Source organism: Caretta caretta, chromosome 8 (genome assembly GCF_965140235.1).
Source record: "Caretta caretta isolate rCarCar2 chromosome 8, rCarCar1.hap1, whole genome shotgun sequence".
Taxonomy (NCBI): Eukaryota; Metazoa; Chordata; order Testudines; family Cheloniidae; genus Caretta; species Caretta caretta.
In genome coordinates this window covers 7,489,005-7,501,232 of record NC_134213.1, presented here as the reverse complement: position 1 = coordinate 7,501,232, position 12,228 = coordinate 7,489,005, and the positions used below count along the sequence as shown (strand labels likewise).

General features: G+C 52.4%; 1 protein-coding gene and 1 long non-coding RNA gene across 2 annotated transcripts in view; one reads left to right on the top strand and one right to left on the bottom strand.

The window, feature by feature from the left end:
* Nucleotides 1-4,363, bottom strand: part of FLT4 (fms related receptor tyrosine kinase 4) — a 102,681-nt gene extending 98,318 nt beyond the window's left edge. Inside the window, exon 1 of the mRNA XM_048860009.2 lies at nucleotides 4,076-4,363. Within this exon, the coding sequence (XP_048715966.1) occupies nucleotides 4,076-4,133 (58 nt within the window). The 5' untranslated portion in view covers nucleotides 4,134-4,363. The remainder of the gene's footprint in view (nucleotides 1-4,075) is intronic.
* Nucleotides 3,012-12,228, top strand: part of LOC125640900 (uncharacterized) — a 28,223-nt gene continuing 19,006 nt past the window's right edge. The window contains exons 1-2 of the long non-coding RNA XR_007357931.2: nucleotides 3,012-3,105; nucleotides 7,262-7,401. This is a non-coding gene — a long non-coding RNA (uncharacterized LOC125640900). The remainder of the gene's footprint in view (nucleotides 3,106-7,261; nucleotides 7,402-12,228) is intronic.

Genomic DNA, 12,228 nt, shown 5'->3' with positions numbered 1-12,228 from the left:
AGCTCTACCCCCTATGTCCTCTATTAGTGCTCTCATACTTTCCTGCTCCACCTAGCCTGGTCTCCTCAGTGCTCCCTTTGTAGCCTTCCTCCCTGCCTCCCTTATGCTTGGAACGCCTTCCTTTATCTTGAGCACACTGCTGGCACTCACCACATAGTTAATTAAAGTAGAGTTAATAAATCCATGTCTAAAGATTTCACCTTAGGTTGCACGTTCTTGGATCTTTGCATGAAGGACGTTATAGAATTGGCTGGTATTATTACTAACAATAAATAAGTCTGGATTTAGCTGCTTCACCCACAAGATGGTAGTGGTACAACCATCTCTCCACCACACTCATGCCAAGGCTGGATCTGTATTGCCATTGCATGCAAACAGAGGGATGACTGAATGCTCTTGGAATCTGGGTCAGGGACTTTGGTCAAAGTGAATAACTCTGTTCCTGCACATGTATCCTGGCCATCAGTGGGATGGTGGGATGCTTACATCTATCTATCTATGAAGATAATCCCCAAAATTCAATGAGCTGGCCAGACTGTCCTGTCCAGGAACTCCCGTCCTACGACTCACGTGGCTGGTCAGGTAGACCTTCCCCGCAGCAGTCAATAGGATGGTTAAGCTTTCAAACATTGCACTCCCACGGAGCTTATTACACTGGTGGGGTGACAGTCCTATGCAATTCCAGCCATGCAATATCCATTGCCAAAGGGAAATATGCTGCACTGACCCTGATGCTCTCTTCTGTGGCAGTTTAGATCTGTCAGTGTTGGATTTACCACCCTAAAACACCCAACCTGGCTTCTGATCCAAGAGAATGTTGCAGTGAGAAAGGAGGGTCTAGAAATCCTAATCCATGAACTCGGATAGTCATATACCCCCACCCCAGATACCTACTGCATTTACCAAATCATATCAGTCAATCAGATAATTGGTCGTGAGTGTGGGATATCAACCAGGATAGAACAGAATAGCTCTTGCATACATCCAAAGTGAGCTGTACACTCCAGTTTCTCGGAGGATAAGCCTCTGCACTTGCCCACAATTAGGAAGATAATTATATTTGTCTAATAGGGGCTAATGTGGTGAGGAGTTTGTGGATACTTCACATTGTTGTGCTCTACTCCAGGATACCCTTGGTCATAGGTAGAACTGAAAAATAAGCCATATGTTCCTTGGTAGAGTCCCATGTTTCATATGCAGGTTTCCCTGCTTCTTAGCGCTAATATTTAGCCCTTATATAGCACCTGTTAGGTCCAAAATGCTGTACAAACAGTTAATTAAACCCACACATCACATCAGTCTTCATTGGGCCAGACACTCATCTTACCAAAGCCTTCAGCACTAGGACAAGAGGAAAGAATTTAGGGAACAGCTGTAAGAAGCTTTACAAAATGCCACCGAAAGAGCTTGGCTGGACATATGGCAGCTGGGAAGCTCCGTTCCAGCAGCAACAGGCCAGCGTGTTCACCCCAATGTGCTCTAACCCAGCCACATGAGGCCCAGTACAACCTTTCCTGGCAGCACATCCCAGCGCAGGGTGCTCCCTGCATTGGTGCGGCACATTCCCGTCTCGACTTCTTTCCTGCCCCTCATTTCAGAGCGCAAGCCTGGCCTTAGCACTAACGCGGCAATGAGGAGTCCTGAAGCTGAGGTTATAAAAAAGGTTCATTATGATCCAGAAATTGATCCTCTCTCCTTCGAAGCTTCCTGCACTGTTACGTGCCTTGTGGTCTCGCTCTGATGTTACCCTGCACATTTGAGCTGTTGCAATTTGTGCAGTAAAAGCACTGGCCCAGCACCTGCTCCATGCGGCAGTGCGAGTCCAGAGCCCGCTCCATCCCAGCTGCCCTACCCCAGTGCTCACTCCATCCTGACACCACCGGCCCAGAGCCTGCTCTGTCTGGCCTCCTGATACCTGCTCAGTCCCTGAACAGCTGGCCCAGCATCACTCCATCCTGGCAGCAGAGGCCTGGCATGTTTTGTTTCTAGATACCCCACAACAATCGAGTGGGCTTCTCCCAGCGCTCCGATATGGCTACGCTGGCCCAGAGCATTTCGCTGCTGGATGCACCCACAGAGCCCACCTCCATCACTCCAGCACCTACTCCATTCTGGCTATATGAGCTCAGTGGGCTTCGTTCCTAGATGCACCCATAGGACCAGTCACACTGCCCAGGAGCATCCTCGGGGACAAGCAACCCAAGGGACTGTGAGGGGCTCTGCTTCTTGAGGGGGCTGTGCAGCCCTGGGTCTCTGTGTAGGTTGTGTATCAACCTGACCTCATATTCTGGCCATGGGATCGGAGGCTGGAGCACATGATTTATGAGGAGAGGCTGAGGGAACTGGGATTATTTAGTCTGCAGAAGAGAAGAATGAGGAGGGATTTGATAGCTGCTTTCAACTACCTCTGAAAGGGGGTTCCAAAGAGGATGGATCTAGACTGTTCTCAGTGGTAGCTGATGACAGAACAAGGAGTAATGGTCTCAAGCTCCAGTGGGGGAGGTTTAGGTTGGATATTAGGAAAAACTTTTTCACTAGGAGGGTGGTAAGGCACCGGAATGGGTTACCTAGGGAGGTGATGGAATCTCCTTCCTTAGAGGTTTTTAAGGTCAGGCTTGACAAAGCCCTGGCTGGGATGATTTAGTTGGGGATTCAGTCCTGCTTTGAGCAGGGGGTTGGACTAGATGACGTCCTGAGATCTCTTCCAACCCTGATATTCTATGATTCTAACTCTCTGCCCAAACCACCCCGTTGCCCCCCCAGAGTGCTGTTGAGAGAGAAGTGATTCACAGCCCACTGCCCTGGGGGCCTAGCGAATTCGTGCTGAGTCTGTGGGAGGCAAGCTCTGGCCCCCTGGGGAGGCCGCACCAGAAGGGGTCTCATAATGCGCTTACAGAGCACTTTTCCTCTGCAGAGCACAGCGCAGACATTAACTAATTAATGAATGACGTTAGGAAAAGTAAATAAACAAGCCATCAAAGTGCTCCTCCCTCCCAATTCCCCGGCCCCAGAGCTGGAGGTGGACAGAAGACTCCTTTGCAAATGGGACAGGGGCTGTCCCCCGTGATACAGCATACCATGTTCCCATGCCGATCACGGACACAGGTACAGATTAGCCCCTGACCCATAGTGCTCGCCACGGGGGGGGGGGGGGGGGGAGAATGGGGCAAAACATTTTAAAAGACCAGTGAAGTGAGAGACCCGCATCCCACCAGAGGGGGCCAGCGCAGGCATGGCGGGGGTCAGCCATGGGAAAGGCCTAGCTGGTCCCACCCAGTCCATCAGCCTGGGGGCCAGTGCAAGCTTGTGCCTCCAGCTACTAGTGCTCCGGGCTGGGGGGAGACACCCCACGCAGCTGACCCATGGCTGGCTACAGCGCCTTCACATTGGAGCGCCCCCTGCGGGCAGGCCGAGGGACAGTCTCAGTCCCTCTTTGACTGGGTTTGTATCATCTATCAAAGGTGGACCAGCTAAAAGCAAAAGGTGTGTGTGTGGGGGGGGGGGGGCAGATCGCCGGGGGAGGTGATGAGGAGCGGGGGAGTAGCAGACGCCGGGGGGGGGGTTGGGGATCAGGGGGGGGGGTTGCAGACGCCGGGGAGGGGTGATGGGGGGGTAGCAGACGCCGGGGGGAGTGATGGGGAGCGGGGGGGGGGGGGTAGAAGACGCCGGGGAGGGGTGATGGGGAGCGGGGGGTAGCAGACGCCGGGGAAGGATGATGGGGAGCGGGGGGGAGTTGCAGACGCCGGGGAGGGGTGATGGGGGGTAGCAGACGCCGGGAGGGGGTGATGGGGAACGGGGGGGGATAGCAGACGCCGGGGGGGAGAGTGATGGGGGGATAGCAGACGCCGGGGGACAGGGCTCATGCCCATTTACGAACGGAGCTGGGCTCCCCGAGCCGGCAGCAGCGCCCCAAGGACAAAGTCCCGCGCCTGGGCGCGCTGGGCAGGGGGAGTCCCGGCTCCGGCACCCCCTCCTCTGCCCTGCCCAGCCCGGAGCCGAGGGCAGCCTCCGGCCCCGCAGCCCCCGGGTCCCAGCGGGGCCCCGCCCGCGCCGCCGGGCTGCCCTGGCGCCTCACCTGCCTCCGAGACGATCCCGATCCAGAGCCAGAGGGACAAAGTGCAAACTCTCTTCATTTCCAGCGCTCCGTGCCGGGGGGCGTCGGGAAAAGGCCGGGGCTGGAGGCGAGCCGGGGGCAGGGTCCCCTCTCCCCTGGCCCGGGCGGGTCCGCGCTGGCTGCGGGTTCAGGCGCAGAGCCCCGCGCTGAGCTGTGCAGCCGCCGGCTCGCCGCGCACAGGAGACGCTGGCCCCGCGCGCAGGGGAGGATCGGGCCCCGCGTCCTTTTCCTTCCTCTGCTCCTGCCAGCGAGCCCCGCGCACTCCCACTGCACCGCGCTCTGCGAGCAGGGGGGCGGCGTGTGCGCCGGAGGGGAGGGCGGGGGGCGATGGCCAGAAGGGGGGAGGGGGTCCTAGGGCAGGGGAGGGGCAGGGCAGGGTGGGGGCAATGGGCAGAAGGGAGGGGAGGGGGTCCTAGGGCAGGGCAGGGCAGGGGCGATGGGCAGAAGGGAGGGGAGGGGGTCCTAGGGCAGGAGGGGGCAGGGCAGGGTGGGGGCGATGGCCAGAAGGGAGGAGAGGGGGTCCTAGGGCAGGGGAGGGGCAGGGCAGGGGCAGTGGGCAGAAGGGAGAGGAGAGGGGCAGGGTGGGGGCGATGGGCAGAAGGGAGGGGCAGGTCCTAGGGCAGGGCAGGGCAGGGGCAATGGGCAGAAGGGAGGGGAGGGGGTCCTAGGGCAGGGGAGGGGCAGGGCAGGGTGGGGGCGATGGCCAGAAGGGAGGGGAGGGGGTCCTAGGAGAGGGGCAGGGCAGGGTGGGGGCGATGGGCAGAAGGGAGAGGGGGTCAGAGGGGAGGGGCAGGGTGGGGGCGATGGGCTGAATAGAAAAGAGGTCATAGGAGGAGGGGAGGGAAGGAGCAGAAGGGACCCACTGATTTGTTTTCAGTATGTTTGTATCCGTTCCTTCATGGGCTGGCCTGGGAGGGAGACATCCGTGTTAGTGTCTCTGCTGTGGGATATTTGCTGGGAGTTGCAACTAGGGAGCACCAGGACATTTCAAGTGAGAGCTGCCAGGCGTATCCGGGCACACAGAGAGGCAGACGTGCCCCAGTGGGCACACCTGCTATGCCCATGCACACATACCCATGGCCACCTACATGCACAAACAGGAACACACGGAGGCACACGCCGCTTACACGGTGAAAGGCATGTATGTACGTAGATGCATCCAGACACAAGTCTACATGTAGGTACACCAGTGTACTACACCTCCCTCCCACCCAAAGGAACACACACCCATGCGTTTCGTGCCCTATATGGTATGTGCGATTGCAGCTCTCTCTCCGTCTGCAGCAAGCCCACTCCTGGGGCCCAGAAGTGCTGATTACTGAATGCTGTTTCCTCCTCCAGCTGTTTGTTGATTTGTTTCCTTTCCTTTCCTTTGCTAGCCCCGTTAGGAAACCTAGAACTGATCCTTCAGAGAATGTCTAGGCCGCAGGCAGAGCGTGCCCAGGGAATTTACAAGCATGCTGGTTTGTGTGGCTGCTAGGGATGGCACTGCCATCAGGGTAGGGTGCACCACAGGTCTTTGCACTAGTCAGCTGTGTTATAGGATGCAGCCATCTCATCTAGAGATGGCAGGAAATGCCAGGGCATGCCATCTGGTATGCTCAGTCAGCTGGCAAGGGAGCACTGATTCCTTGCGGTCTCAGAGGTGTTGAGAGCCTGCGATGTACTGGCTTTGTGGGGGTATGAATGAGCGAGAGAAGATATCCTCTAGTGGCTGACCTGCAGAGAGGATAAGGAGCCTACCACAGCTCCTTTTACAAATCCCGAAGAGCTGCATGCTGGGGGCGGGGGGGGTTATATCAGTGTGTTTGGTCTATCACCCTGTGTGTATCCATGACTGAAACAAGAGTACTGCAATGCACAGTACTCGACCTTCCCCTTCATTCATGTAATGGATAGTTTTGGTTCTGTGGACTGTCTAATACATTGGGGCTACTCTCTTCCATCATTCCCCTCCAGCTACAGCCCGGGGGTTCTTAAATTACAGAGGGTACAAAAATACCTCCACTCTCGCCTCTGTGGGGTGGGGGGAGGAGGGGAGAGTCCTCTCCCAAGGAAAGCTGCAAAATAAAATAAATTAAAAAAAAAAATCAAAGCAAAACAGCCATAAAGAAATGCCATAAAATAGCAACTTGTACGTCATTGACTGTAGAACCCTTACTAATTACATTAAAGACTCAGCAATCTGGACACCAGTCCTCACGTACATTGCATATTTCCATAGTAAAAAAGACAACCAACCAACCAACCAAAAAAAAAAAAAAAAACAACAACAAAAGTCCCAGGTCTGTACCTTAGAGATTTATGAATTATACAACTTTGCAGACATCACAAAAGAGGCCTGGAATGAGAACCATGTATTCTGAGTTTCAAAATGGCATGGAATTCTATTGTGTGTTTAATTGCATCCCCAAACCTGTGGAAAAAATGCACCACGCCCTTTTCCCAAAGCCATCAAAGGAAATCTAAGCAGCTACAGGTATTCTAAAAGATTTCTCCTCTCCCCCGCCATAAGACACAAATTTGGAGATTCAACCCCTTAAAATGTCTACGCATGCACACACATTGTACCCTCAGTACCCATCTTTCAAACTCCCTTTAGAGGTCAGAATTGGCAAAGACTCATGCATTTTCACCTGAAATTTCCATAAAAAAGCTTTTCTGACCTGCTCAAAACTGCCAAGTTCTCATTCATCAGTTCAAGAACTTTCCAAGTAGGAAAAAGATCTGTTAGTTTAATTTAGCCAACAGTTATTACAGAATAACAGTCTACCTGTCAGGACAATTTTAGATCCCACCATAGGCCAGAAATACCATCTGTAATTCTAGATCAGAATCTAGAGCAGATACATCCCCAATTGTGCAGCAGCCCATGTCCCATTTTGGAGCAACTCTGCAAATTTCTGCTGCAGTCCCTTCTGGAACAGTGAAATGGATCATCTCTGTATAGTTCTATTGCACTAGGGCTGAAGAACTCCCAGTGAAGGAGCTGGGCCCACTGTGGTAGGTGCATTAAATATAAGTAACCAAATAGGCAGCCCCAGCCCCAGCGGGCTAACAGCCTGTATGGCCAATGGGGATTGGTGAGACAGAGAACTGAGAAATGTTTTCTTAACGTTTCTGTAAACGTATGTTTAACATTCTTAGGGGAATCAATTGCCGGTGACAGCTCTGGAGCCTGAGCCTGTCTGGAGTAGAGGCAGCAGGGTGAGCAGCAGCTGTCCACATTTCTCCTCCCTGCTCTGCCAACATGATTCAGCCCTAACGGGGAGGGACCATCTAGAATGGTGAGTCTGTGGCCCCCAGTATTGAGATTGCCAAAGAGGGTACCAGCTGTGGGGGCAGTAGGGGTTGGTGACATGGGAACGGGACAGAGAGAGAACGTGTTGGTTTTCATTAGCGAACGTGAAGATTGTTTTCCTGAGTCTCTGGGATGATTCTCGTAGACCATTTGACAGTATGAGCTTAGGTCTCCTACCCTTTGAAAGGCTACGAGAGGCAAAACACGTTTTTAACTCATGGCTATGGAAATCAACATCAGAGTGGAGACTTTCTGTGAACACCTGTTTTAACCAAGAGAAGCAAAGACAGACACCTACCTGGGCATGGACCAAGTGACAAAGAGGCAGCTAGCTTCAGAGAGTGACAGATCAATCACATGGCTCTGACAGACAGGTCCAGGAGGAAATATAGCTCTGCTCTTTTGAGGGACTGGCTGTTAAACTGATAAGAGAGGACCACTAGGGGTGGAAATGATGAAGCTTGGCTTCTATTTCACCCATTCACCGCTCCCCTGGGGATGCCAGGCCGAGGGGTAGCGAACACAGAACTCAATCAACAATCCCAGGTGGGGAAGGGTGTGTTTGTTACCAGAGCAATAAAAACAGCATGACACAGCTTATGGAACAGCCAGGAATTGGTCACATAGGGGATGTCTCACACTGTGCCCCAAAGGGGTCTGTCACCCAGCCTTTACCACACTGCCATCTAATGGTGGGAAGTGAGGCAAATTTTCCATCACAAACACAGGGTTACTATGTGACTGACGGGGCCTTTCTATTGTTGTATTCTTGGGAAACAAAAGGATCTTATTTTAAAATCTTACCCTTCCCACACCCAAAAAACCCAACAAGTGGAATGAAGTAATCATGTTTCTACTCAGCTAAAGCGAGTGATGAGACTTGGTGGCGTCTTCCTCTCTCCCGTGGTCCGGTCCACTCAGAGTCAATACCCACACAGGTTTCAGAGCAGCCGCCGTGTTAGTCCGTATCCACAAAAAGAACAGGAGCACTTGTGGCACCTTAGAGACTAACACATTTATTGGATCATAAGCTTTTGTGGGCTACAGCCCACTTCACCGGATGCATAGAATGGAACATATAGTAAAAAGATAATATACATACAGAGAACATGAAAAAGTGGAAGTTGCCATACCATCTTAATTAAGATGAGCTATTATCAGCAGGACAAAAAAAACTTTTGTAGAGATAATCAAGATGGCCCAGTTCAGACAGTTGACAAGAAGGTGTGAGGATACTTAACGTGGGAAATAGATTCAAAATGTGTAATGACCCAGCCACTCCCAGGCTCTATTCAAGCCCAAGTTAATGGTGTCTAGTTTGCAAATTAATTCCAGTTCAGCAGTTTCTCGTTGGAGTCTGTTTTTGAAGCTTTTCTGTTGCAAAATTGCCACCTTTAAGTCTGTTACTGAGTGACCAGAAAGGTTGAAGTGTTCTCCTACCAGTTTTTGAATGTTAGGATTCCTGATGTCAGATTTGTGTCCATTTATTCTTTTGCGTAGAGACTGTCCGGTTTGGCCAATGTACATGGCCGATGTACATGTGCTGGCACATGATGGCATAGATCATTGGTAGATCTGCAGGTGAACGAGCCCCTGATGGCGTGGCTGATGTGATTAGGTCCTATGATGGTGTCACTTGAATAGATATGTGGACAGAGTATGGCATCAGGCTTTGTTGCAAGGATAGGTTCTTGGGTTAGTGTTTTTGTTGTGTGGTGTGTAGTTGCTGGTGAGTATTTGCTTCAGGTTGAGGGGCTGTCTGTAAGTGAGCACTGGTCCTTCTCCCAAGATCTGTGAGAGTGAGGGATCGTCTTTCAGGATAGGTTGTAGATCTTTGATGATGCGCTGGAGAGGTTTTAGGTGGGGGCTGAAGGTAATGGCTAGTGGCGTTCTGTTATTTTCTTTGTTGGGCCTGTCCTGTAGTAGGTGACTTCTGGGTACTCTTCTGGCTCTGTCAATCTGTTTTTTCACTTCAGCAGGTGGGTATTGTAGTTTTAAGAATGCTTGATAGAGATCCCGTAGGTGTTTGTCTCTGCCTGAGGGATTGGAGCAAATGTGGTTGTATCTTAGAGCTTGGCTGTAGACAATGGAATATGTGGTGTGTCCTGGATGGAAGCTAGAGGCATGTAGATAAGTATAGCAGTCAGTAGGTTTCCGGTATAGGGTAGTGTTTATGTGACCATCGCTTATTAGCACTGTAGTGTCCAGGAAATGGACAGCTTGTGTGGATTGGTCCAGGCTGAGGCAAACAGACTCCCATCCCGGGCACTTACCAATAGCGTTGATTCAGGTAGGATGGCATGGGTTGTAGGCTGCAGTTCCTCTCAGCTGGTGCAAGGGGGCCACATTATTAGCCGTCTTGAAAAAAGAAAGGCTTCTTCCCAAGAAATACAACTGATGTGGCTTTGCAGATAGTCAAGACACTGACTCCGAAGAACTGCTGGAGCTTTCCGCAGCAGAAGGAATAGGTGCTTCCATCCTACAGTACCAGCAGATTCAGAGATGGGGAGTTCCAGGGTTCATCAATATAAATTAGCACATGAGGTTTAGTGACAAGAAAGACATGGTTCATAAACATCTCTCAGTCACATGGGGGTCGTGTGCAATGGGTTTCGTGCAGTGGGTTTCCGTAGCAGCAGGTCTCTCAGAATGCTAAGCAGGCGTGGAACAGAAACCGTCCCATTCAGATCACAGTCAGTGATTAAGCATCTCTCATATATGGCCCTACTTCAATAAAGGTTTAAATAATGTGTAGAGTAAACAAAGGCTTGAGGCCTGTTTGAAATGGAGGCTTCGACAGAGTCCCCAGCTGCAGCCTATTGGTTTGATCCAAGAACCTGGCCTGGCTTTGGGCTAGCTGCTGCCTTCATGCCTTAGGCTGCGATCATGGGTCAAGCAGCAGCACTGGTTGGGATATGGGTTTATTAACAAAGTTCACCAGGAAACAAGAACTCCCACCCAGCCTTCCGAACTGGCTCATGCCCTTAGTGCAGGGTTCTTATGCCGGGGCCTGCTGAGACTTATCCTCTAGCAGACTTATCCTCCATGCTCCAGCTTTCCTAGCTAGCTCCTGCTCCCTGCAGCAGGCTGTACCTCCGGCCCCCTGGGAGCTACAGGGGGATTCTATGAGCAGAGCATCTTAGGCAGCTGACCTGCTCCTTTGAATCACCCCCAGCAACTCCTGGGACTTCCTTTCTCTTATTTACACCCCAGAGGCCTGATTGAGTCACAGGACCTGCCTGTCATGCAACATTGCTCATTTTCTCCACCCGGAGAGGCATATGACACATTTCCCAGCAGGGGCTGGATCCATTCTCCTTAAAGGGCCTGTCACCCTGTAGCAAACCCTTCCATTGGGTGGGCCAGGGAACTTGTCCTTTTTAGCAACGGGGCGTGCAGCACATGGGGTTGGGAACATTGGATGGGGTGTTACAAATTATTCTTTTTGCAGTGTTTCTCTGGGTAGATGCAACCCCGCTTCATAGACTCAGCTGACACCCCCTTGATTGCAATGGGACTTTAACCTGCTGTTGTCACCTTCAGACCTACAGTGATCTTTTAAACTATCTTATCTGGGGTGGGTCCAATTTTTCCACCTAAGGCCCATTGGCTGCAGCCTTACTGCCAATACTGATACTGCTAAATAGGAGGCTTGTCTTATTTTCAGAATGTTTCTCTGGCAGTGGGTGATTTGCCCCTTTTTACAAAGTTATTCTCTCTTGCACTTTTTGTGGAGGCTGAAAGGATGCCCAAGGGTTTGGTGCAGGAAATTGTTACCCTCAGGTCTGCCTGCTGCCCCAGCAGACTCCGTACTCTGCCATTGTTACTTGTGATGACATTACACCATACAAGTGAGATGCTAAGGAACAGATGCCTCTGGAGTAGTTGGTGGGAAATTGAGTATGTAACCCAAATGTAGTAACACTCCTTTGGAGGGTGGAGTTAGCGGGATGGGCGTGCATGTTTTCCAGAGTTAAGGTACCGTAGTGAGACTCAGGGGATCTGGGGATCTTTGACACCCCTCTGCTGCGTGATCTTCTGCATGCCACTTCCCCTTTCCCCTTCCCCACATTGTCCATCTTGTCTAGAGAGAATGTAAACTCTTTGGAGCAGGGCCTGCCTCTCACTCTGTCTTTGAACTGCATTTAGCGCAATGGAGCTGGAGCCTCACCTGGGAATAGAAATTGTATGGTGGGCTATGAATGCTCACAAAATTGGGTTTGGGGTGCAGAAGGAGGTGAGGGCTCTGGTTAGGGGTGCAGTCAGAAATGAGTTCAGGGTGTGTGTCTGGGGGCTCTGGGCTGTAGCAGGGGGTTGGGGTGCAGGAAGGGGGACAGGCTCTGGCTAGGGGTGTGGGCTCTGGGGTGGGGCTGGGGATGAGAGGTTTGGGGTGCAGGAGGGTGCTCCAGACTGGGATTGAGGGGTTTGGAGGGTGGGGGGAGGCTCAGGGCTGGGGCAGGGGGTTGAGGTGTGCAGGCTCAGGGGTGCAGGCTCCGAGCGGCGCTTACCTCAAGTGGCTTCTGGAAGCCGTGGCATGTCCTTCTCTGGCTCCTACATGGAAGAGCAGCCAAGCGGCTCTGCATGCTGCCCCATCCCCAGGCACCGCCCCTGCAGCTCCCATTGGAGCACTGGAGAGGGCCATTGGAATGCGTAGGAGTCAGAGTGGGGCTATGCCATGGCTTCCGGGAGCCGCATGGAAAGGTCCTCAACTCTGTGCCCTGGCTGGAGCACCAGAGTGGGGCAAGCCCCAGACCCCGCTCCCCAGAAGAAGCTCATGGGCTAGCTGTAGTTTGCCCACCCCGACCTAGAGTAT